At 35.6% G+C, this 27,030-nt stretch overlaps 1 protein-coding gene across 10 annotated transcripts in view; it reads left to right on the top strand.

Moving 5' to 3' along the window:
* Positions 1 to 2,320: 2,320 nt before the first annotated feature.
* The window catches only part of LOC148658161 (glutamate receptor 4), an 85,557-nt gene continuing 60,847 nt past the window's right edge, over positions 2,321 to 27,030 (top strand). For 3 of the 10 annotated variants that reach the window (XM_088639202.1, XM_088639201.1, XM_088639203.1), the window contains exons 1-2: positions 2,322 to 2,963; positions 3,972 to 4,130. In XM_088639202.1, coding sequence (XP_088495328.1) covers positions 2,876 to 2,963; positions 3,972 to 4,130 — 247 coding nt within the window. In that variant the 5' untranslated portion in view covers positions 2,322 to 2,875. Of the gene's footprint in view, positions 2,964 to 3,971; positions 4,131 to 27,030 lie in introns of all 10 variants that reach the window. The other 7 variants (XR_015940033.1, XM_088639205.1, XM_088639206.1 and 4 more) reach the window with 6 other exon arrangements.

Genomic DNA, 27,030 nt, shown 5'->3' with positions numbered 1-27,030 from the left:
TGTCCATCCCCTGCATATTGAATTGACAGAACTAATGCAGATAAGAAAATTATGTGCAGTAAAGAGATTAGGAGGTCTCAAATCTAACAAATATCTGGGACCAGATGGGATTTACTGTAGTTAGCTCAGGGATATGAGACACATTTTATAAAAAATATCCATTGAATGTCAAAGCTCAAGGAATCCCTTGTGATAGCAGAGGATCCCAAATGAAAACAGAGATATGAGATAAGGTACCTAAATTTAAAGGATGACAAGACAGATGAAAGTAATAACACAACTATCAACCTTGGACTAATCATATGGAAAGACAATCTATATGGCATCATTGACATGAGTAATTCCATGTAGCTTTAAAAAGCTTTTTTTTTACTGATTAAACCTAAAAAACAAACTGTATTATGAGATACAGTAAATATACCAAATGAGACAAAATACTCTTTCTTGTGATTGCTCAGCATAGCTTCAAATAAGCTTACTTCTAATTACTGGGTAAATGAAGGCTAATATCTCCAAATAGAGAAACATTTATCCCAAATTATTTTTTTTTACTGATGGTATTTGTTGTAGGGGGCGACTGTGTCTAGGGCACTGCTGGAATCAACTTTGAGACATCTGTTGTGTATCAGTGAGGATAATTTATGTCTTGAGGTTATGAGAAATATTGTAAAGGGAAAATGACAGCTGACACAGACTAAGCAGTCTAAATAATTCAAAGGTGCAGAAGCCTATAACCTTGCCAATGTGATTAGGTTACACTACTATATCTGTATCTTCTAGTACCGACATAATCACAGAATGCCTTTTGTCTCTGCTACACATTTCGAAATCTGAATTCTGCATTGGCCTGCATTCCACTTTTAATGGTTGCAGTACAGTATATACTGTACTGTAATGCCTTAACTATATATTAATCTTTGAGGTGTATCATACCTTGTTTAATCTTGTAAACAACTGCAGTTATCTTAGTTATTTTATTATCAACCTAATAATCTTTCTTCACTGTTCTCTAAACAGGTAGCGTTCAAAATTGCCAATGATGTCTTCCTTCCTGTTTACAAAATGCCAATACATTTTCTATCTGTATTAAATCTTACAGTATATGATCTAATTATTTAGCCCTGGATTTTTCTTCCATTTGACCCATGTTTTTGTTCATGCCCCCACTTGCACAGAGCTTTCCTATACAAAATAAATTAAACATAAAAGTTTGTGCATTTCTTGAGACCAGTTCATAAATAGAGTTCTAGACTTTATGGTTGGTGAGTGCAAAGAGAAGTTAAACTTATGCAATTTTTTGTTCCCACAAAAATATATTTTTCAAGTATCAAATTCAGAGATTTAAAGTCTTTTTCCAGAGACCAGTACCAAAAATAGTGCGTATTGTTTCTAATACCTATAGTCGATTGGAATGTGTGGACTGCTAAAGAAAGAATCAGATTCTTCAAGTCCAAATCTAATATGAATATCTGAGAACATGTATACCACTACCAGAGGATGTATGTAATATCTGGTGCTTGACCAGTTTAAACTGTTATCTAGACGTTCTGAACCTAGTGCTCACATGTATTTCAGCTGACAGTTGTTGGTCTAGATGTTTAGGACCTTGGACAGTGGTTGGACTACAGCTTTTTCTCCACCCACAGATCATTATTCCGCATATTTATCAGTTTAAAAAAATGAAAATCTCTAAACGAGTGAAAAAGAGCACAAATGATGCAAGACCATTGTGTCAGGTGGGTTCCCAAAGATTATGGTGCTCATGTGCTTTGGAGCTATATTACTGTAGCTTGCTACAGTACATGTGTGAGATTTCCATGTGTAGAGATGTGGGGAATTATGCTGATACCATACCTCTGATAACAAATATACCACGTTCCTTGTGATTAATTGCATAATCATACTTTTCAATTGTGTTATACAGTACATGAAACCGTACTGTATAGGTTATGGGAGTTGTTCAGTGTCTACTTAAAGAAAACATCATGCATGACTTTTGGTTATCGGGTGTCACAACTCATTAAAGACGATAAACCTTGTATTAAAATTAATGCCATTTAAATTGCCTGAATGTCTGTTATATGCTGTATATAAATGATAAACAATTGCAGGATCTCCTTAGAGGACAATAACTGCGGTTCGGGTTCATGAGACAGCAAAGCAAGATTATATTTCATGAGCTTTTTTTATTTAATATATTCAGCACTACAGCATCTTCAGGCTTTTTTACCAGCTAGCTTTGCTTCTGTTGTAAAGGAACTGGAGCGTTTCGCATGCGTTAGTGTAGTTGCCGTACGGTACTTTCGGATGTGTTTGATTCGAGTCCTAGAGACCTCAGGCTGTACATGGTTGTTTTTAAGATGTACGAAATTGGATGGAGCACTCTATTAGATTGATAATTCCATCAGAGTGCAACCAAGCGAATTTAAGTAACATCGAACAGTACAGCTGTCACTACCACATCAGCGCTTGACGTTACTCGTCATTGTCGCAGCAAAGAGAAGATTCTTTTTGCGTGCGCTAAGCACCGTGGGTGCTGTTTAACAGCACTGAGCGAAGGCTACAGATGACTGCTGGAGTCTTAGAAGGGAGGTTCGGAAGAAAAGGCAAGAGAGAGATAGAGTCTGGAAGAGAGAGAGGGTCGAGAGAAAGCGCATGTCTCATCTTTCCATGCAGCCACTAGACGCTCCCCACCACTACCAGCGAGTCTCCCCCATCTTGCATGTGCAACATTTATTGCCGGACAGACCCTCTTGTAAGGCTGTGGACACTGCGGGAAAAACACCCAGAATGGATTGCTAAAACTCGGTTTTCTTTTTTCTTCTTCCGTGTGTCATCATCCTCAATGTCTCTCAACAGTTTTTAACTAAACAAGATGAGGATTACTTGCAGACAGCTTCTCTTGCTATTTTCCAGCTTTTGGGGGCTAACAATGGGAGCATTCCCGAGCAGTGTTCAAATTGGTAAGTAATAATGGCAATAATACAAAACGGCAGCCGTACCTCACGTTATGTGAAATGCTTCGTAACTGGAGGGGGGAAAAAAGATTGGGGGGTAAATATTGAAAATAGAGATAGAGTGGGTGCTGCATTTTCTAAAAAAATCTTGTTCTAATCATTTTATGTCGTGTTCACCCCAAAAATAAAAATGCAATTGGCAGGTGCTAATTATTCTTGAGTGAAAGTTAATGCTCCGTTGAACATTGATGTACGATGCACTTTCATCTCCCATTTTGTTTATTTTTTATTGGTGTCCTACACTCATAAATGTTTCAGTGTGCTTTGTTCTTTCTTGTTACAAAGCAGCACTGCAGCAATCACAGCCTCAGCCTGTGATGGGATGCTCTTCGTTTACGATACTATCTGATAATTGACTGGCTCTGTTAAAAGTTTCCCATTACACACGGTCGCTTCTATCTACTGCTTTAATTTACATATTTTTTGTACTCTGTTTCCCCCCTCATTTTTTCTTCTTAACGGGAGGTGGTTTAATTTATTCCAGTACTGCATCATTTATTGTGAAGTACTGAAGACGTTTGCTAATAAGATGCTAGTAGCTGACTCTGCCTTTCATGTTGCTGATAAACTTGATATGCCAAATGCTGTTTGCTGTATTTATACAAATCGTTTACTTGATATGAAATATTATTTGCGATTTACCGCAATGCACAAATTATTGGAAAACATTTTTTTTTTCAGTTGTAACACATATGCAAAGTGAAGAAAAACAAGTGGACACGAAACGTTGGTCTGAAGATCATATACAGTATAACCTATCTGAGTTTTTAAGAATTGGCTTTGGTGCAGATTGTGAATTCTGTTTAATCCAATATATGAGAGTATTGTGTTAGATAGCTAATATCAGGAATTAAGCTTTTATACAGATAATGCATATAGAAATATATCTTCATGAACAATAAAGGTGTAGAAAATCAGTCCCATTGTTCGTTACGTGTTTATGTTTCTTTACAGGAGGTCTCTTCATCAGAAACACAGATCAGGAATACACCGCATTTCGCTTAGCAATCTTTTTACACAACACCAGCCCCAACGCAACTGAAGCGCCTTTTAATCTGGTTCCTCATGTGGACAACATTGAAACAGCTAACAGCTTTGCTGTAACTAATGCCTGTAAGTAAATCTGGTGACTAATTTCAGTAATTTAATTAGTAGAATTAAAAAAAGAAGGGTACAGTGTGGGATCACTATCCAGACATGTCCATCAAACTGCTGACTGTGGTGTTGAGTTGGAGCAGACAGGTCAAGAACTATGGCTGTAAGGTTAGCCGGCTTTTATCCTTCTGAAGTTGCTGCTTCATAAGGTACTCTAAGGGTCAGTCTTAACCAGTATTGGCTTCTGGTTGTGTCATTTAGTCACACTGGGTTGATGCATTGACTGGATTTTCCTACCTTCCAACTGTACTGTACAGTACATGCGTATTCGTATTGCTTGATAAAAACAAAAGATTATGTGTGTTATAGCCATCTGTCACAAACCACTGTGCGTTCCTGGCCAGGTTTCTAAGCGATACTTGTTAATTCATTCATTCCCATTGAAGCAATTGCCCATTGTTTTCTGTTTTGGCATTTGAAGTAAAAATAGTAGGCTGAGTGACAGAATGAAATTTAATGTGCTTAAGGCAGTCTTGATGTAACTCTAGTTTAATGACGCCACGATACGACTGCCCTCCTCTTGTGCTTGTGGTTTTGTCTGCTTCCATCACTTCATCAATGCACCTCTCTAAGGTCAGCAGTCTTCTGCATGTTTCATATTTCAATATGACAGGAGTTCACATCATGCAAAGGTTTATTTTAAATGCTTCCAAAGCTACAGTAGTGTGCAGACCTATTTGTACTACAGCTTAACCTTACTTTGTACTTGCCATTGATGTTACTGTAACTGTATCTGCTTATCATTAATTTATCTGAGGTGTTTCATTCCTCATTAGAAGAAATACTGCAGTGGTTAGCTGATCCATGAACTCATTTGTTTGTTCCAATGGCTCTTCTTCCAGAGGCAATAAATAAGTTGCATAGCAATTGCTCAGAATTGTCTGGTGTGAAAATCAATAGAAAATTAAGAGCAGAAAGGATTTTTCAGAGACATTTCAAACATTTCGGGATACCGTGACCTTGAGGATTCCTTTGTAGGATGTGAATACCAACGAATATCAAGATAATCAAATAACTGTATAACAGGTTTTAAGAACAGACAGTTAAACATATTATTTTCATTGTTAGAGCTTTGATTTAGGAGTACAATTTGAAACACGGTGCTGATGCCCTGTAGATATGAAGCATTTTTGTTTTTTTATCTAAATATTTTTCTGTATATTCTATGCATAGACATGTATCTCAGCATTACAATTATTTAGCTCTTGGTTTATATTTCATTAACTTATATTAAATAATTAAACTGTTTTGTTGTTATTGACATGCGTTATATGTAATCCCTGCATGAATGATGCAGAGTAGCAGTGGGTCATTAACACCAGCACAGCCATTTATTTCCCATACTATCTTCAGTGACAGTTTTCTGCTAATGTCTTTTGTGAATCAAGACATAAGATGTGGAAAGAGAGCGATGATTCTGTGCTTCATGACAGCATTTGAATACTCTGCTGTAAAATGATGCAAAGATATTTAATTCCTTTACCTAATTCTGGCGTTTGCTAGCTGTTGATACCAGATTAAGCCAAATGGTATTATTGCTTGAGGTGATGTAATGTTCAGGATTCCTCCTGCAGTCAGGGCGTTTATGTTTAAAGCCATTTGCTTTAAAAGCACATGGTACATTTGCGAAACAAGCGGTATGGTAAGCGCTTTTCACACTTACTGTAGAATTAATTTGCTATGGAAGAGGCATTTTCTTTTGTGCTTCTCTGATTTATAGTAGCATTTGAGTATTCTGCTCTTGGAGTGTTATGGAAAAAAGCAGACACACTCCCTAATGAAGCACAAGCAAAGTAAGTGACAAATGAATGAACATATTGCATGTCCCTTAAGCTAAATCAGAGCAGAATCCACGAAAATCAATTGTCTGATAGCTGGAGGACACCAGCAGCCATGTGATTGAATCTGATGTACTGACAGGAGCTCCCATAGCATGGATGTGTGCAAATTTCCACCCTAATTAAAGAACAAAAAAAATGTGATATACACCACCAACCTGAAAAGTAAAGTACTATATCTATCTGCCAGGTATAGATCTAGAATGAGCATCGGTGTCACATCCTTTTACTCACTACATTTACATACAGTACACGTGCCACTGCATGGTTCATAGCTCCTGGAGGTGCTGGACTAAAATGAATATTCATGGGAGGTCAACTTTAAACATATAAGACGTGACCAGTAAGTCTCAACGCCAGATTTTTTTTCTGCTGCAGAGGTTATGGTTAGAATTGGAATAGTACCCAATGACAGAGAACAGCTCCATGTTTAGTATGTTGTTACTGTATGTACATAATGTATCATGAAGGTAAACGTGATGTAACTTAAGTTTTTTTTTTATTGGAACTTACCCCTCGTAATGTACTGCAAATGTTCCAGTACACTTTTATTTCCCTCTTCTAATTTCAAGAAACACACAGCCTGTCCTGTATCAGATCACATGTCGTACAATTGAAGAGCAAACACTATTGAGTCAGATCAGGTCATTCTGTTATTGCAGCCCTGCCATGGGTCAGCATTGTATCTTTCTGCTCAATAGGGGTTGGAAGTAAATGTTCCAGATTTTTTTTTTTCATGTACCCATTATCAATTAAGAAACAAGATCTAGAGATTATAATTTGCATTTAAAAATGACCCCATTTTCTGGGCACTTGTTAAGGTCAGCAACTAAATAAAATATCATTTCCAGTAATTCTTCACATTTGTGATGGAGGTGAATAGCTACTGCTTTTAACACTCAGTTGAATATACTGTATATATTTTACTGAAAGGTTTTTAGTTTGGATGTGGGAAATCATTTTGCACATACAGCATCTGTGTTTGTTGTTGTTGGTATCACCAGGGAGTGCATTATAGATTGATTTTGGATGGACTGCATCAGGACAAACCCAGTTTCCACAGCTGCACCAGTTGTTTAAAACAATTAACACCACAGAAACAGTGGCAGATATACAGATAGGCCAATTCTAACATCTACACTGATAATTTGTTATCATATTACAGATAAATTATATATACGAGAAGATGTATAAGTAAATGATCAAAATAGCTTTTGGGGGGCTTACAAATACAAACATAATCTGAGCATGCAATTTCTCTTTACACTCTTTTCCGCAATAGAACAGCACAGTCCTTTCAGACCACTTCAAATAAATTCAGTTTACCAGTATATAACAGCGAGGTTCCATTCACAGTCTTGTATGAAAGCCCATTCTTTTAAACTGATTTGGCTATCTAGGCCAATTAAATAGAACTGCCTTTGCCGAATACATGCCCAGTGTTCATGTAGACAAGCTGGCAGGCAGTGCAGTCTGTCCGAGCCAGCACTTCATTCAGACCACGCTCTTGCCTTCCCCTGGCCACCGGTGCAACTTGGTTTCATTCCAGCTATGCCTTCCCTGTGGAAAAGGAGGGAAAAAAATCATCGGATAAGACCCCCATTTGTATGAGTAAATTAATTAACCTTTTTTTAGCTGTCATAAAACAAGGTTTATTTTTTATGCTTATAGCTCTCCGCCTCTCTGCATCAACTACATGAGTGACAAAAAAAGAGCCTTTTAATGCGTAGCATAAGCAACTCAGGACTGCATGACTCTGAGTGTGTGCAGTGATAAATCATTTGTTATAGTTTACTGTGCAGTGCTTTCCATAGCATGTAGCACCTTTTAACCTGGAACGGTTCTGTGAAATGATTGTAACATTATAACACAGAAATTGGGCACAGTGAGGTTGGCTATGTGAGTACTACAAAGCAGATTAGGAAATGAGTTTTCTTTCGGTTGCAGAATATTCAGAAAGTGAAATGTATCTTTTCAATTTCAGCTCTCCATTACTTTATTCATTGAACTGAAATTGGCTAGTTTCTGCATCTCTCCCAACCCCCCCCCCCCCCCACTAGCATTGTGAGATTTTTCCAGAGATAAATTGAAGATTGAAACACTGTGCATACAGCAAGGCATTTTCTGAGGCTCAGCTTAACTGTTTAACAGTTTCACTTGGCAGACAGTGTCATGCATTTAAGACTGCTTCTGTATATTGAGCTTCTGAAGTTAATGAAAAGCCAGAGACACCGAATATCATTCGTACTAATAAAGGATTACAGCATTACTGCAGCCAAGAGAATTGGTAGTCAAAGGGTAGCAGTTTGTACAGGTGTTTTGAGAGAAGGTGATGTGAAGCTATTACTTGTTGGTAATGAACTGTTGGTTCAAGTTAAACTTGGCTTTGTAGAACTGAACACAGTGGAGTCTAAAAGGCATTTAGAATCCTGAGGGACTACAGATAGTAAACAATAAAATAACTAATTGAAGGAGAGTTTAATGCACCAGCTGAACCTTCCAAATATGATTCTGAGTTAAAGAAGAACTTGAGTATCAGTGTGCCCCTCATTGCAGATGTAGTGTATGCTATTGTTTTTGTCATTTTAAAAACAGTCTGCAACATATTTTGGCTCTTCTCACGAGTTGAGTAGACTAACTGGAACATACAGTTATACAGTATGTCTATAGGACATAATAAGTCTATTGTAAGTTACTGTGGTTAGGAGTTTCCTAAACACATAACAAGAACAAGAGCTTGTTTGCTCATGTACTGGAAGTTCTTTCAGATTATGTGAAAACATTTAAAATACAAATGTTTAATTTGAGGCCATGCAACAATTATCCATTTCCCTTATGATTTCAGATTACCTTACAAAAAAATCTAAAAACATGGATGGGAAAGTAGAATGGCGATTAGTGTTTCTGGGCCCTTGGTTCGATGCTGGATTGGGGGCTTTTTCAGTACAGAATTTGCACTTTGGTTTCCACATTGTTCCCATGTTCATGTACTATAGGTTTGCATCGTATGCACTGATTACCTTTTATCTCTACAGATGTGCTAGATTGGTCAGTTGTTGGGTATAAATTGCCCCTGTGTGCTTGTGTATATGTGTGCCCTGCATTAGACTGCCATCTCGCCTCATGGCCTGTGCTTCTGAGAAATGGTCGAGGTTGCTGTGTACTCTACCAGGAATCTGTAGCATTCTCATCACGGATGGAGAGAAAAACACATGTTCTAGCCTTATAGACCGTATTTGCTTTTCTAAGTGTTTTGGATTACTTTAACAGATGAAAATTCAATTACTATGCCTGTTGTTAAATCTAAGCATTAGGGTTCGTGTCAGAATACAGGTAAAATATATACAAATAAAATATGATTTGCAGAATATACTGTGTCTGCCCTTCAAAATGTGAGACAAATATTTGTGCTGCCAAACAGTGGTGTGTGACAAATGCTATAAGCTTATGAAAGGGCAACACTGAAACAACTGATGTACAAGATGACGTTTGTCATCCATTTAGTACACATGTAATGATAGTGTTTTGTCAATTCCTAACCATGCCAAGTATTCACTGCCCCTGCAGGTGGTGTAGCTTTTTTATGCAAGGACATACAGATAACCTTAGTTAGTAAAAAGCACAAACTGCAGAGTACAGAAAAAATACAAACCTAGCACATGCAACAGGATCTGTGACTGATAGCTCTTCAACTATGTTGTGTTGACTTTGTCATAAGCATGATGTGATTAGAAAGTTTCATTTTAAGGTTCTGTCCTGCAAGTCTCCCAGAGTATTTTCTTGTCAACAGTTCTGAAACAAGGAGTTTATATTTGAATAACATGCTATTCCTTTGATTTGCTTTATTCTAATACAGTAGCTTGAGCCACAGTTTGCATACAGTAAAAAGTGAGTTTTGCATATTGTAGTGTGTCTGCGTTTTTTTTAAATTGAAAGCACAATGCCTTGTCCATGGTGCTGAATTTGCTGACATAAATGATACTGTTCCAAGACACATTAGGATAGGGAAAGGAGATAGGGAAAGCCTTTGTACAACTGAAGAACTAACTTGAAGTCCTTGCTCTCTAGAAACAGTTCAGTTTTGTGTAATTGTTTTATTTTTTGTTTTACGTATTAATCTCAAGTTGAAAAGTATAATGTGTTTTCATTCAAGGGAGCTTCTGAAGCAGTGCATACAGAAACGTCGAATGTTTTTATTCCATCTTTGTCTAGAATTGAAGAAATCTTTTGTCTTCTTCTGGAAATGTGCGAACATTGATTTAATAATAAAAACCATCATTCAGTTTATATTTATGGCCTTAAAGGAAACAAAAAAATCTTTGAACAAATTTCAGATCAAACATGGGAGCAAATACATTTCCAGCTAGGTGTTAAATTCCTTCCATTTTGTACTCATCAGTGGCATCTTTCATATTTAATATGTAATATTTGCATTATCCATTTGGTGAGAATTCTGTTTAATTTCCCTGTACAAGTGAAAACAACATTGCACATTAAAATAAATTCACTAATATATTGTGTTATTGTAATTATAAAAGGATATAATTAAATTAATTATTGTCTTTTGTCCTAATCTATATATTACAAAACTAAGTTCATGAGGGTAAATTTAACGAATAAAGTGATTAACTAGCTGTGATTAAACTGGTGAGCGTATACAGCACGAATTAACTAATAGAATTTGTTTTTTTTTCCATGCACAGTTTTGGTGTGTATATTTATAGTCTAAATCATAGAATGGAATCAGGCTTTAATTGAATCTTCTTCTCTAATCATGTTTTGGTATTGTTTTGCAAAATTCAGTGTTTTCAAATTGATAAATAAAAAGCTTAAAGACAAATTATTCTTATTTTAAACTATCTCATTTCACTTAATTTTAATAATTTTTGAAACAGTAAGACATTTATTTTATCTTTTTCCATTCAGGTTCCATTTTATTTTCTGCAGGGTAGAGGTTTTCAGGTTTGTAGTGGTGTTTTGTGTCTATGCTTCTATTTGTTAGTTTTCACGGCACTGTCAGTAGTGTATAACACTTCTCTCTTAATAATATACTGTATATACAGTAGATAGACCTGGTTTTCTAGTCAAATGTCAAATGTCCAGGATTGTGCTGTACTGTATAAGCTAAAATTAGCTGCTTTCCTTCACAAAAAATAATTGTGAAATGCAAAAAGGAATAACATACTCTCACTGAAATGAATGATAATTTTTATAGCTGAATGTAATAAAACACGGAGGTACTGCAAGTAGTGCAAAGAGGATTATTTTAAAAATGTAATACAATTGAAAAAACAAGGGTTATTTCTGTAGCAAAACCTCTTTTATGGTTTCCCTCTTCAAAGCGAGTTTGTCATCATTATAGCCTTGTAAATTTAATTTTAAACCAAAGCCTCAGTTAATAATTATGGCCACTGATTCTGTGCATTTGTAAAAATCATGTAGACTCTGACCTTTTACAGTCCTGGCTCGTATCTCGGACCATAAATAATCTCTCAGAAATCCGCTGGGACCGTTCTTAGCTGTAAATATTCAGTTAAAAAAGAGCTTTTGTCCAGTGTGGCCACTGCTCAGCTTTGCCTTTCATTCCTCATAGTGGAATTGCTTGATTCATCTGCTTGTGCTGCATGTCTGCACCAATTCAGCAGCATGGTATAAAACAGCAGTGTACTTTGTGTTAACAACATGGCTGATATGAGAAATTTGTTCAGCTCTGTCTCAGCTCTGAATAGACAAAGTATTTACTATACCTTCCAATTCTCAAGTGCAGTTTATTTTTTAAATGTTGTTTCTTCATATTGTATTGATGTTTTGTGAGCTATATACTGTACTGTACATATGGTACTGTATATCTAGAAATTATGAATACTTGTAATAAGGTCTTGTTAAAGCCTAGTAGTGTTACTGTACTTATAACATACTGTAGTGGCCATAAAGAAATGTTATACTATTACAACATATTTGTCTCTAGCCAGCTAGATATTGTGTAAATATTGCACGTACAGCATGTCTTTTAAATAACCAGTGCTTTCTTGATACTTATTGTAATGGCTCCTGTTAAGATGAGTCAATACTCACCAGGTGTTAGAACAATATTACAATGCAGATATAAGAAATCACACGAGTGTCTGCATTCTTGAATTAATCTATTAGTGCTGCTTTTTATTAGTAAACCCCAGTCTTCAATGTGTTGCCTAAACAAAATGCCTAAAAATAACTACAGTACCTAAAACAAATATGTTGTTCTCTTGTTTTATTGAGGATACAAACTTGGATAGCTGCAAAACATTCCATTTGCATTTCATTATAAACATCTTTCAATGCAATTACTGTAACTCGTTTTGTCTCATAAGATGCTATTATTTCTCATTAGCACCCTGAGATCCCAGCTAGCAGTCCTTCACATGCCTTAAGAGATACTTTTACTGATTTGGACTCACAGATTAGCTAAAACTGCAGAAGGACATGAAAATGTGTAATGTCCATCACTTCCTTTTCAGGCAAATAGAATTGCTTGAATATTTTGCCTTCTTTTCTAGTCACACTTATGACCTGCCTAGAAATTCTGGTGTACTTCTGGTTTATGGATGGTTGCACCTGACGAACCTGATTGAAGTGTTCAGGTTCTATAGCTTTTTTAACTTTCAGGTTATGCTTTGCATTTCAAAGGTGCAAGTACTTTCCAGTTGTCAGTGTTCAGCATTATCTTTTGAGTCACCGTGTTAAGCTATTATAGAATAATGTCTGTCTTTTTAAGACCTCCTGTTCCACTCAATACAGAATCATGTCCTGGCACTGTCTTGGAGACTTATAGACATGATTTGCTAATGCATTATTACTGTTGCAAATATAAAATAGAATTTAATTTGAGGTTTCAGAGTGAGTTTTACAATGAATACCATAAGTATGTTTTGGTAACTCACTAGTAACTAAGTCCCAGTCCCCTGAAATTGAGTTGCTAAGAAGCCTCTGGCGGGGGTGTTATTCTCTGATGTGATTACAATAGTGTTTTATTGAATTTACTAGATTATTTAGTACATATATTCATTAATTTTAGACAAAGGCATTTGTTTTACAAGATATATGGTTGGTTTTCTGCCTATCTTATCATTAACAAGCACTTCATGTTAGGTTTCACAATCCTTATGAAGCGCTGTTTCCATGGATGTTTTTTTTTTTTGGCACACAGTGCAAAACAATTCTGCTGTGACATTTTCCTGTTGTGACGCTGTTTGCTGTAACACAATGGAGCAGTAGAAGGGTGGTAAAAGTAATGAAAATATTCATTTTTTTCCCTTTGGGGACTGGAGAGGTAAAAGAAATCTGTCATTTAAATTACCCTTTTGAGTTAAAGTGCTTTTTGGATGTTCGCATTTTAACAGTCTAACACCATTTGCATTGTCAGATTCTGGTAAAATTTGTTCCTCCCACCTACTTCAATCATCCATCTGTAGTGCAACCACAAGGTGTTTTTTTGTAATATATATGAAGGTAGTCTTTTATGTGTATTCCTGGCAGTACCTATACTGTAGGTGTTTTTACTTTCTTTCATTCTGTAAGGTGAAAAACAAAGAGCACTTGAATTCTGACATCTAGGATTAATTTAGCCATTATGGGCCATGAATCAGACCTCAGCAGGACAGATACGGCCTGCAAGCCACCTGTTGGGTACCACTGATTTAGATGAAGCGTTCAAAGAAATACAGGTATAAAACTATTGATTCTATGTTGAACTCTCAAAAGGGCCTGCTATACTGTATGTGAGATATATCTGCATGAGTGAAAACTCTCCATAGCTTCTTTTTAAGCACCATTTATGTTAAATAAAATCAGTCACTCCCAGTGAAACATAACAAAGAAGGCAATTTTAAACAGCTGCTTTTCAAAGAATAAAGTCAGGATGATGTTCTGACAAACCATGTATACATTAACTATCTATGATGTGTTAAGAGCGAGTATGCTAGCGTACTAATCATTCTAGTAAGAGAAGTATGTCATTAAGAAATGAAATAAAAAGAACTGACAATTTGCACTTTTAACTAGTTGTTAAAAATATGGCCTGTGTTACCAAATTAGAACATCTTTGACTTTGGCATCTTACAATCTTTTACTTTAACTTCACATTACTAACATGAAGCTTGAATCTGAGCAATAAAAGAAAGTCAATTTAAAATGATGAAAGTTGCGAACAACTGTAGCATATAATGTAAGACCTATATAAACTTTAATCATTTGAACACAAGCAATACGCATAGACAAAGACTTTTCCTGAAAAATAAGAGCTTCAAATTAAAAAAGGTTGAACACCGCCTTCATGAAATTTCCCTGCAAGATTCCAGAGTGGTCTGAACATCACCGAAGAAGCTCTGCACTGTCTCTTAAGGGATATCTGCAGGTTGGGTAATGAAGCATACATACCAGCTGATGGTTTCTGGCTAAGTGTTTTCGACTCTAGTGGTTATCCGGAGATCTGGCAGCCTGTTCCTTAGAAAAAGGCTGCAGATTTTGATCTAATTCGAGAAGTAAGAGCTAACAGTGTCCAGACAGTACTGGATTATCTGTGCCATTGTGATAGAAATAACTACTTTCCATGGTCACTAATTTACCGTAGCACCTTATTGTTGGAAATACATGAAAACATCAATGTGGAATTAAATGCTTTCTCTGAAAGCAGTAGTGCATGGCGGTTTATACACAATAGCTGCAGTTTTCCGCAGCTGTGTTGAATTTTACACTATAAGGTTAATACTCTGGTTAAACTTTGGTACATATCTTTATATACAGTAACTCATATTCAACGCTATCTGGATAGTTATTCATGGTGAATCAAACTTTCTAAATGGTCAATAAACAACAAAAAATAAAAATTAACTCAGTACGGTGCACATACTGTATGGATTATACTTTTTAAATATTTATGCTTCTTACTCAGAAATGCAGTAAACATTAAAAATAACATTTAATTTATTTAGAGAGTACAAAAACATGGTTAGTTGAAACCAAATTGGAGACTTTATTTGATTATAGATGCATAAAATGCACTATTTATCCTTTTTTTTATTAGGTTACATCTGAGAAAACATTTAATGTCTCTTCTGATGATTAAACTAAAAAATGGCCCATTAACTACAAGACATTATCAATTGCTTTTGCTTTGGATACTTAGCACTGGCAGAAGTCGACTGTTCTAAACACACTTTCAGTTTTTTTTAAGTTGTAGTAGCCATTTTAAACCATTACGTAGTGTGAGAACTAAAAACAGTTAACAACAATGTATTTTAAACAAAAATAGTGGATTTAAAAAATATTCACATTTGAGGACCGTTCTACAGTTACTGTATGTATTCAGCATTTTATGTGCATAAAAAAATAATTTCTTACAATGCTAAAGATCATAAACTTTTTGAAGATAATACCGTAGATTGATCCTAGTACACATTTCACCCACGTGCTCTCCTTTATTGGTCTGACATTCCCTGTACTTTAGATGTAGCTCAAAATGGTGAGCTAGAAATAGTGTACAGTCTTAAGGTATCTTAACATTATACGATAAAATCAATTGTGTGTTATAGCTATATTAACTACAGTATAGTCATTTTTTCTTGAAGCATTTTACTTTAATAATGTTTCCGCAGGTTACTTGATTCTTAGAGATTAAATACTAATTTTTAAAAACAATGTTCAAACAGCACTAAAGTTAAGAGCAGATATTAAATAAAACAATGAATCTGATTATTCATCCCTCAGTTATTCTTCCTACGTCACACATTACTCAGAAAGCTTGACTTTGGCTGCCCTTTGTTTGGCTATCTATGAGACCAAGGGCTAAAATAGAGTGCATGTATTGTAACATGTGCATTTTAGCAGTGCTGTATGAGTCATGTTCCTCTCAGATATTTGTGATATTTCATTTCTTCTTTGTCACATGAATGTTCTTCAAGGCACCATTTACATTTTCTGTTGAACTACTGAAATTTCCATCTTCTCGCTCTGCCATCTTCAGCAATATAACGGGGGAAATAGTTTGGATTGCAGAGTGTTAGATTGTCTATTTTCATGGGGGTTTAGATGCTTTTGAGATTTGATAGCCTATCAGGATGCTTATTTCAGGAAGCACAATTATAATGGCGAGGTAAATGGAGAAATAAACTATCACAACATAATTTAACTGTCGGTTGTGCTTTGGGCTAGCAGATTGTAATTCTAAATTGTTTTGTGCGTATTGGCTGTTTCCAAGGTGATGTGGTTGATAAATGACAGACTACCAAAGAGAATTGTTTTAGTTAGTCATCAGCCACAAGCGAGAAATGGGTATTTACCTTGGTGTTCATAAGGAAATTGGGTCATGTCTATGGCAGGCATTTGAAAATGTAGCCTAGTTGCCTGAGGTGCAGTAGATCTCTGTGTGTGAGGGTATGAGTGTGTTATTTTGTTGGCTGCTTTTACAGAGGATTCATTTTGCTTGTCCAGTTAGACAAGTCATGGTGCTTTTCTAACTGGATTTTCAGGTGGCGTAATACAGTGAGGGAGCATCTTCCGGTTTGACTGTCTTATGACTTAGACGGAAGCCATGTTATGGTGAGTTCAGTCAAGATAAAAAAGAGTTGGAAGGCTAGAAATGAAGCAGGGTTTTAATAGCATTGGAAAGGATGCTAGCGCAGGCATTACTGGATGCAGGTTTGAACAGGTTGAAAAAGATAAGGACAAGAACTATGCTCCACTTTCATCCTGCATTGTCTCTGATGCTTATAATTCTTTAAAAGGTCCTTCTCCTAACAAAGCTCCATAGCTGTCTCCAGTGGGAGGGATCTGTCTTCCAATGGCTTCTGCTGGCCTGATTGATGTGTTGAACCAGGATGTGAGGGTCTTCTACAAGTATGGTACAGAAAGTCTGTCTGTAAATATTTCTTCTAATGCTGTTTTAGAGAAGTCGATCATTTCACTTTTATTCTGTGCTGATCCGATTGCTAATTAGATATTTTTATAATCTTTGAAGCTAGAGCAGATACATAAATAGGCTACCAGTGACTTTCTTTAGATCTTTATGGAATAGATGTTTATGGAAATTATTAATGAGACATCTTAAAGTCTGAACAATTTCACAAGCAACACTACTCTTTCGATTGTTGCTTTTAATTGTAAATATGTGTGCATGAAAGTAAGCAAATTGTTTCCAGTTTTAAATACAGTAGGTTATTGTTAGATGTATACAGTATGTCTCCGGGAAGCAAGATAATAAAATTACTACCTAGAGAAAGGGAGAAATTCCTACTGAATACCTTGTGATTTACTTATTACATTATTCTTATTATATATTTTGCCTAAATTCTGCAGCTCAATACAGTAGCTCAAAACTGTGGATACTTTTGTTTCATATTTTGTGAGAGGCTGAACAAGTTTATTTTTTGCATAAAAGTTAGTGAATTTAGCTGTTTTTTGGGTGAGAAATGGAAGGATGGATTAGTCCAATTGCCTGGCTCATATAGCATGGCAGATATACACGTACAGTACAGTGTCTTTTGAGTGCTTGAATTTATTGGAGCAGTTCCTTCTTACTTGCTGTATATGAAAAAACCTGTACAGTAGGTAATACTGTATGTCGACAGATCATTTTCCTCCTCTAGGCAGAATGTTAGGGTATAGAGTTAAAAGTATAGAATTTTAAGAGAGAGGCGATGTTAAAATTGCACAATGCATTAGTAAGACCTCTTTTAAAATATTTTCCGCAGTTTTAGTCCCCACATTACAAAATAGATATAACATCTGGAGAATCAATCCAAAGGAGTGACGGGGTACATTCTCAGACGTACAGTAAAGGGAGTGTCCTAAATTGGTACAGGGAGAGGTAGTCTAGATCTTGGAGGGAAGGGCTGCTGTGTCTGTGGTTTTTCATTCCAACTCAACACATAAATGACTTAAATCAGTGTATTAGTGGCTTCATGAAACCGAAGCCCCTTAAGTCTTTTCAGGTGCTGGTGCTTTAAAGAGACGTAGAAAACCTGCAGACACACTGTCCCCCCAGGAACCCAACTGCCCAAAGATCTGAATATTTTTGCCCTATACAGAGAAGGCCACAAGGCATTTCAGGTATTCAAAACCCTTAAGAGTCAAAGTCAAACCACGAGACACAAGTGGAAACAAGTATTTAATATTAAGAAAAACAGGCAGCGTTTCTTACAAAGGGTTGTGGGACTCTGAAACAAGTTAACCAGCTGATTTTAAGAAGCAGACACATGAGATCCTCAAAGCAATTAGCTAATGGCATCCAAATGAGCTAAATGGGACAAATTACCTCCTCATTTTCGCAAAGTCTGAGTTCTTATGTTCCAAGATGATTTGTCCCTTCGCATTAGCTCTGATTCAGTCTTGTGCAGAATGCCATTTCTTTTGAAAGTGAGTCGAATACAAAGTTGGCCCCAAGTGTTCCCATGGTGATTTGAAGGTAGGCCAGCTGAGATATAGCACAACTTACAGAAAGTGAAGTCGTCCACACAGGATGTGGGCAGTTTGAAATCAGGCCAGCATTTCTTCATTATAACAGTTATGTAGAAACACCTGTCTGAAAACAGTTTAATACAGTAGTTTAGCTGAATTGTTCCGAGGTTCAAATTCTGTACATGAACCTGAACAGCAAGGAATCTTGGCTTTTGTCATGTGAGATCAGGACTGTGCCCTCAGCTATGTTTTTGATCGGATTAATTTAGAGATTACACTTATAACATTAATGTAGTAATTATCAGTGTTATTTTGGTTACTTTGATAGGAAATAAGACTTCACATTATATACATTATATTTAATATTTTTCTATTCCTTATTGAACCCGATCAGTTTTTTGATCCATATGAAAATTAAAATATTTATTACGTCTGTGTTAGAAAGATGAATACAATTTATATTTTTACATTTGTGTGAATACAAATTACACTGAACTTCCCATATCAGATAAATGAGCTTTATAAATAATGTGAAACTTACCGCATAGACAGGCAAAGCAAAGCCATATACATTACATAGTGCAACCTTTCTAAATATGGATACAAAGGAAATTGTCTGCGACTGATACAGTTCTCTAGGTTCTTCATATTTTGAAAAATAGTTCTTTTCCACTTTTAGATGGAGGCTAAAAAATATTTTGAATTGCATTTATCTCAAATGGGATCCAATAGTAATGAAACATAATGTATCATTGGTAGGATGAACTTTTCAGGTAGTTTAGTTTCTTATCCGCCCTTAAAATGTTCTTTGTCGTAGGGTGTGAACTCACAAGTGGGAATTCCTCATGAAAGAAATGGATATTGATGTACAGTAACTCCATCCATTAATAAGATGTGTATAGACACTCCTTTTTGAAACTTACCAATTAAAACAGTTTAGTAAATACTAAGTCCTAAAATTAAATAATTGTGGTAACCACATTACACAAAAATAATCTGTAATAAGCAAAGATAAGAACAACAAGATAGATTTTTGTGCTGAAAAGGATAGCCATTACTGATTAAAAGAGATACACGTTCTTAGTCTTAAACAGAGAAGGTTACAAGGTGACCTGATTCAAGTTCTAAATCCTAAAACTTATTAACAAAATCAACCTATCAAATTTCTTTAGAATCAATACTGAAGCAAGAACCAGAGAACAGAAATAGAAACAAATAGTAGGTTTATTTATAACTGAGAACTTAATACCAAGTGCTGTGGGAACGTTATGATGGACGTTTAAAGAAACTTTGTCCTGTAACAAAACTGAGGAGTGTACTGTATACCCACCAATATCTGCTTTAAAATGTGCAAAATCTTTCAAATGGAGAGCAACCAGAACATTACCAAGAACTACAGAATGATTAAAGAAATGGTGGTGTGTTGACTATTGACCATTTTCCGTAGTATGCCAAACACTTAAGTAACCAGTGCAAGAGTCAGAGATGAAATAATATTTTCTATTAACCTTCAAGTCATCACCACCAGTACTTTGAAGAGGACTAAGAAAGACTTGTTGTTTTAGTCTAGCCAAGGGTTGTTGCTAGAAAGAGTCACGTTGTGGAAATTTGTGAGCCATAGAGAGTTATTTTTGTTGCATACTGGTCAATTTTTTAAAAAGCAGGACTTTTTGTACTTTAGTAAGCATTGTAAGATTTGGACTATCTTAAACGTAAAATAATCTGTACCATTTTACCTTACAGCTGTGAAAATTCATTCTGTTTTAAACAACTTTCTATGTGGACTACAAAAAAATCTGAGCTATAGTTGGGTATGTACAGTAACTGGCCTAAGTTCCTGAAGCAGTGGTCATGTTAGAAGTAAGTTTGAGACTAGAGATCAGATGTAAAGGTTTTACTCTGGGGATGTGGTCTGTTAGCCTGGGTCTGACAGTTAAAATTCCAAAGCTAGCCTTCTCCCCTGCTCTGGAGAGGGGCAGACACATTTCGTTCCTGTCAGTCACACGGTGGACTTACTGTAGTAATAAACTGGAGTTTCCTGAGGCCCTTGGGGAAGAAATAAAAACAGTGAACCATGTATTACATCACTGGATCACTGTGTACAACAGATTTTAATAACCCCTTTTTATATCATGACAAGAGGTCTCCTGGGTGAAAGAAGATAATACTTGATACAATCAGTTTATTACTGTGATGTTTTCCTCATTGTACCACACTGGATAGCTTGGCCGCCTTCTTTTGGACTATTTATTTCACTTTTTATTCTAAATGAGATAAACACTCCTATTTCTAAGTTTTACTCTTGGTCGGCTGTCATTTTTCAGGTGTTTGTTTGAACATCCTTGTCAGTTATAGGTAAAAAGGCAAAGCTGGTTATTTTTTTTGCCATTCCTATACTGTAAGACTATTTCTTGGTCCATATGGACCATAAAGGTCTGGTCTTATTCTATTGCTTGTTGTGAGAACTTTTCCTATAAGATGTTGTGGTATACCATATTTTAATAAATGCTGCGCCTCTTCTGTCTTTTGTGGATCTTTCAAAACTGTTTTGCCACAAGTACCACAATCATTTGCTTTGTTTGCTTTGTACCACAGTCATTTGCTTTGCTTGCTTTGTTTATGTATTGAACAGAGACAATACTTGTGAGCTTCTTCTGTAGGCAAGAAGTGCTATACAGTACTGTCTGTGGACTATTTAGTGCCTACATTAAATTCTCATTAGTCCACAATTGAATTCAAGCCCATGTTTACCTCTACTGAGAATTGTTTTTTTTTTTTCCCCAGAAACTATTCCTTTTTGGATGGCCTTTCAATATTGATTTCATTTAAAGTCAATATGAAGCAGTGGTCCAAAACAATGCATGATGATTCATTTGTACAGTATGTACTGTGTTTTTAATATGTGCTATAAAACGTTTAATTTACTGTATAATGCTTCACTTATAGTACTGTATTGAAAGGCTTGTTCCATTGGATTTTCATTTGTCTTTTAATGAAATGGTTATTGCATTAAAGAATTTGAGCATAGTTGACTAATTTTATTACTCTGTCAAGGTTTATTCATATCACGTTCCTTCACACATACTGTAGCTGTTGCTGTTTACCGTGATGATTAAATAGGATGAAACGTGCTCTGTTCCATTGTATGTAATTGATTTCCTGTAGTTTATCTAGTTGAACAGGTAGGAGGCATTTTTATAACTAAGTCGGAACAGTTTTTCCTGACCTGCATTATACCATTTTCCTAAATACAGAAGAGGGCATTATAGAAAAATGTTGCATTAGAATTAGAGAATAAAAGATAGTGTTTTCTAGACTTTTATATGTTTTCTGCTCCCTCATTTACGTTTCTGGTAACTATTTTTGAATAACCTTTATGATAGTAATCATAGTCCATTTATTGTACATTTTGTGTCATTAGTTAGATCTGGCACTGGTCACAATCTGTTTGCTTGGTGTTATTTGATTATCAATCTGTTGCCTGCAAAATATATGTTGAGTACATATATTCATACTCATGTTTCAAATGTTCTATATAATACAATTCTTTCTAACCAGCTAAAAAAAATATTTTTGTCCAAAACTTCCGAAAGCAAATTATTTTTATAAATAATTTAAAACTTGTGTACAATATAAAACAGGTTTATCTTCTGCCAAAGTACAGACTGCCAAAGTAACATTGATTGAGGTCTCAGTGCTTGCCCTACTGCACCAAGAGATTCTCTTGAGCATTTTCTCTTCACACTTCACACCTCCAGTCCTCCCACAGTCTGGCTAATGGTCTTGCTAGCGTAAGAGCAGGAGGCTGTCTCCTGGAGTTGTAACTGACGAAGCCGGTGAGGAGACTCATCCAAGTGTAGCTCCAGCTGAATGCATTCCTTAGGAGGGCAATGAGTAATGCTAATGATTCAGTACCATCTTTCCTGAAGAAGCTGAGTCTTTAATGAAAGTGATGCTGCTGCTGATGTTTTTTAAGGCCCAAGAGTTGAAGAAATGTGTGCCTCCTCTTCCCTGGGAAAAAGAAACATTCATATGGATATTGCTTTATAATTCTGAAGGAAACTCTTCTGTGAGCTTGATATGATTAATGAATGATAACATGTCGAGGTTTTAAAAATGAGTTTATAAACACTTTAAAGGCTTTTTCTGTGTTCCTGTTTACCTGGGTTATCACACACACTGACTCAGATTAGCTGGATTTGGCAAAACCTTGTTTTAAGTCTGCAGTGTTCTGCACATACTGTACATTCTATCTCAATTTAATAGCAGCAAAAATTAGGCTTAACAATCTTCATTCATGAATTATGAGCTATAAATTAAATGTGGGCCCAGGGGGTGGATTACAGAAAGCCAAGACAAGAAATGTGTGCTTTTCAAAGCAACATACAATAAAACTGTATCTACTTTTTGCGAGTGCCTGTGAGCTACGACTGAAGACTTATCTTTCTGCGCGCTGGAAAAATACATTAAAATGTTCAAAGTCTCCAGACTTTGAATGAGTCAACACTCATTTCACAGCATAGTGACCAAGTCACCTCCAAACCTTTTGAACAGCAGAGGTGAAACACTAAACTGGAATTCAAAAGGACTGAACAAAGCTGGGTGAATAATAGCTACCTGGCAGATATCCTTTACCCTCTGCAGCTACTTCCATTAATTTAAAAGCATAGCATGCAAGGTCCTTCAGAGATGCTCTTTCTTGTTACAGTGAAACTGCAGTGCAAATCCCCAAATGTTGTGTTTTCATTTCTGCTATGTACTTGCTTTAACAACACCCCTTGGGTAAAACCATTTTTCAGCGAGACTTCTTTGCTTTCTCCTGAAAATCCATCAAAATTCAGTGACTCGAAGAGATCTGATTTCTCTCTAAAGCTATGGGCGTGCTGAGGTGATTAGTTTGTTGCTGTACCCTGGCCGCCACGTCCGCGACAAAGTTGTATCTTCAGGGCAGCTGAGCTGGAAAATAGTAGAGATAAAAAATAATAAAAAGTAAGCACTTCTTCCTGTGATGTTTATCTGGTAAATACGTCTGATAGGTAAAATAAATGCTATGGTTAATGATGCTTGTTAACATTCTCTCATGAACATTTAGCATAAATAAGGTGGTGTGGAATGGTAAAGTCAGTAAAAAAAGATTTTCTGGAGGGTAAAACCTATCAGATGAAATCGGAATCTAGTAGACTAGGATTGAAGTTTTCATGAAAAGAATATCCTCTATTAAAAAAGTAATGACTTCAGGAAATAAGTTTAAATCAGGTTATTTTTAGGCACTTCTATTTATTTGGAGTGGAATGTTCTTTAAATTCTAAAGAATAGTATTTGGAAGGGATTATTTATTACAGTTGCTTAATTAGAAGATTCCTAATCTGGACATCCCTGCCTTTCCGTAAATATTGTTGTAACAAATACTGCAGCAGAATATCAATTATATATGTTATATATAATATGTTAATTCAAATTTAAAAAGCTGCTTTCTTTCCAGAAAATGCAACGAATCCGACATTAAAGAAATACATTAATTCATATATCTCCAAAACCTATTGTGCTGTTAACGAAATGGACAGTTTGGACAGTGTTTTCCACATTATATACTTTCATTCAAATTTTGATTCAGTTACCTGACATCTGACAATAGAATTGCATGCTTTGAATAAAAGCCATACTTGTTTGTTACTTACAGTATGTTAAATAAGCTACAGTACATTTTGATGGTTGTACATTACTATGCTTTTTGCTAATAATTAGAATGGAGAATTAATGGAGTTAATGGAGAGTTTTTCAAAACACCCTGAAGAATGTATTTTCGATGTTGCAGTCCAATGCTTTTAGAGTTTTTCAGATGCGATACTTCATTTGTCATTGTTATTTGGCTTTAGAATTTAATCTCAGAGACGTACAGTATCCATTAAGAATAGTTAAAGTATGCCAAGTTCATAAAGTTTTAACTCATTCGTCCGTTTTCAATACCAGCTTAGGCCATGGAAGGGTTGTAGGAAAATGCAGACTCGCCAGGCCGTAATCTACACAATCAAAGAATGCATTTATTAAAAAAAGGGTCTCAAAATGTATTTTGTACTTTGGCCAATGAGAATTTAAAAAGACTGTCTCCTAAAGTTTGTGTAGGGAAATTAGATGAAGTTATATGCCATTTAAACTTAAAGTGAGTAATTCACAGATTAATATCTGGGTTAAATATAGATAGGCACACATAGCTTAATTTGGTGTGGTGTGAAGCTAGAGCTTTCTGTGATATAACAACAATTTAGTATATTTCTTCATCACAGTTACAAATATGATAGTTAATACGCTAACAGCTCTTAAAAAAGAAGATATACTGTAAGTCTGTCTATATGTGTTAACCCTTTTCAGTGGTAAGCTAGACATGCCCTTACCCCCTGTTTTTTTTACTGATTGGCAGCTTCCTCAGGAAGCAGAAACAGAGTGGTTCTTCAGAAAATGTTCCTTCAGGCTTAAATGGAAACAAGATCTGAAGAGCAAGCAAGGTGTTGGAACATAATCGTTTCTATTTTGAAAGAGTAATTTAACAATTTAATTTTCTTGTCATTTGGAATGGTTTTCAATGAGTCATGTTTTTTTTCATTAAGTAGTTACAGGAGGTACTATACCTTTTGGTGCTTGATTTAGTTTTTAAATGAAAATCTCTTTTAGCCCATACTGAAAAGAAAATTCACTCAAGCTAAGGCTCACTGAAAGCCTTTGGGATCTCTGTTAAGCTTAACATTTGCTTTCATGTTAGCACGTTTATCGTTCCACTAGGCTACTCTTAAAGCCAACCACCCATACAAGCACATACTGTAAGTCTGGCCAGGGGCTTCTTGCATCCAAAATTTGGGAAAAGAAGTATCAAAATAAAAGGTGTGATAATCACAGTTTTGCTACCTTTGGTAGTGAGTGTTTCATTTTTTTAAGGAAGGTTTTTATTTGGAAGGAAACCCAGGCAGGCACTCCTGCAGTTTCTGGAGGCTGGGATCACAAAAAAAGAGTATATTTGGGTTCTTGCGTCAGCTATTTGCGTGTTCTTGCCATTTGCAATAGCCACAAGGTATTGTCTGGGTCAGACCTCCTGGAAGTGCCCTGCAGCACTGTGTGGTTCAAACATAATGAAGTAAGGAGAGAGCGTAGGAAGAGAGCAACATGTGTGCCGAAGCTCATGATTTTAAGAGAAATGTTATAAATTGCAAATTTGGGGAGAATGAATGAAGGTTATGACTCAGAGGAGGCTTTTATTTTAGCAGAAAAGAAAATGAGTGCTGAAATGCATGCAGTACTCAGAGCAAACCAAGCAATAGCTATCCTTGAAAAGCATTGAAGAGGGTAAACAAAAATGAATTTTGGAGACAATGTCATCGCAGCTCTTGGAATGCTGTTCGAAAAAATCTTGTATTTGCAAATGGCAAGACGCTTTTATTCAGGATAACTCAGGTTTCTAATGTGTGAATACATAGTAGCAGTAATACTATAATAATTTTAAATTACTGGGATTTTTCTCATTTTTCATGTGGTTTTGATACCAGTATTTCAAAATGAAAGTTTTAGCACTAAGTAGCACTAAAGTTTTAGTTGCAGAATAACTTTATTTTGGGACATGCAGTAGCTGACTTAGTCCTCAGAGGCTATGGTAGTACTTTGAGGATGAATGTCATGCCCTCCAAAGTCCGTTATGATAACAGAGTTATCTCCCGAGTATGCATTGTAGTTAATTGTGTGATATTCTTGAATCTTCAGCAAGCTGCCCAACCATATTGTTAAAGCTTATACCCTAGGTTCTTTCATGAAAAAGCTGGATGAGATCCTTTTACAACTACAGTAGCTATTATAAATGAGCCAGATGGATCGAATGGCTTCCTCTTGTTTATATTCTTACTGTATGGTTTTTTCATCTTTCCAAATTGTGTGGATAAATAATAAGAAGACAATTAGGAATTCCAAATTAAAAAAGAAACAATCGGTCAGTTCTTCAGTGTTTCAGAACAAAATGAATAAAATGGATTCCAAAAGCTCATGTGGAGCGTGTAGTTGATTTAATCCTGAAGAAATTCAGAATTTTATGTCCTTAGAGGAGTAATGTACTTTGTAAAATTTTTGTTTCACAGCCAAAGGACAGCACTGCATAAAAATATGCAAGTGCCTACATTATCCTTCGTGCTACACAATGCACTAATGGTTATTGTTTATATTTTGTACTTGCAATATTCTTTCCATTAACTCTCTTTTATGGACAAAATACATGCAGATTTTCCACTGGGTAATTCTAGATCTTATTTCTCAGATATACCCAGTTATTTATGTCATTCAACTGAAGCATTTTTTTTACGACCCCATTCTTCTATCACTATAAATAGATAAAAGGAAAATTGTCAAAAAAGATTATTTCAAACCAAGATAAAATAAGTTTATAAAACATATGTACTGTACGTGGTATATTATTACTGTAGTATTATTACAGAAGCTTTAAGCAGTTTGTGTGTTTTATTTAGAACAATGAGCATTTATCTTATTTTCTTCAAACTTAGAAGAAAAAGCTTGACACTTAGTATTGAACAGTGAATATTGAATGAATGTAAAGT

The sequence above is a fragment of the Lepisosteus platostomus genome, chromosome 7, assembly GCF_059453375.1.
Source record: "Lepisosteus platostomus isolate fLepPlt1 chromosome 7, fLepPlt1.hap1, whole genome shotgun sequence".
Classification (NCBI taxonomy): Eukaryota; Metazoa; Chordata; class Actinopteri; order Semionotiformes; family Lepisosteidae; genus Lepisosteus; species Lepisosteus platostomus.
The sequence above is the reverse complement of the archived record's forward strand: the minus strand, read 5'-3'. Positions and strand labels throughout refer to the sequence as shown.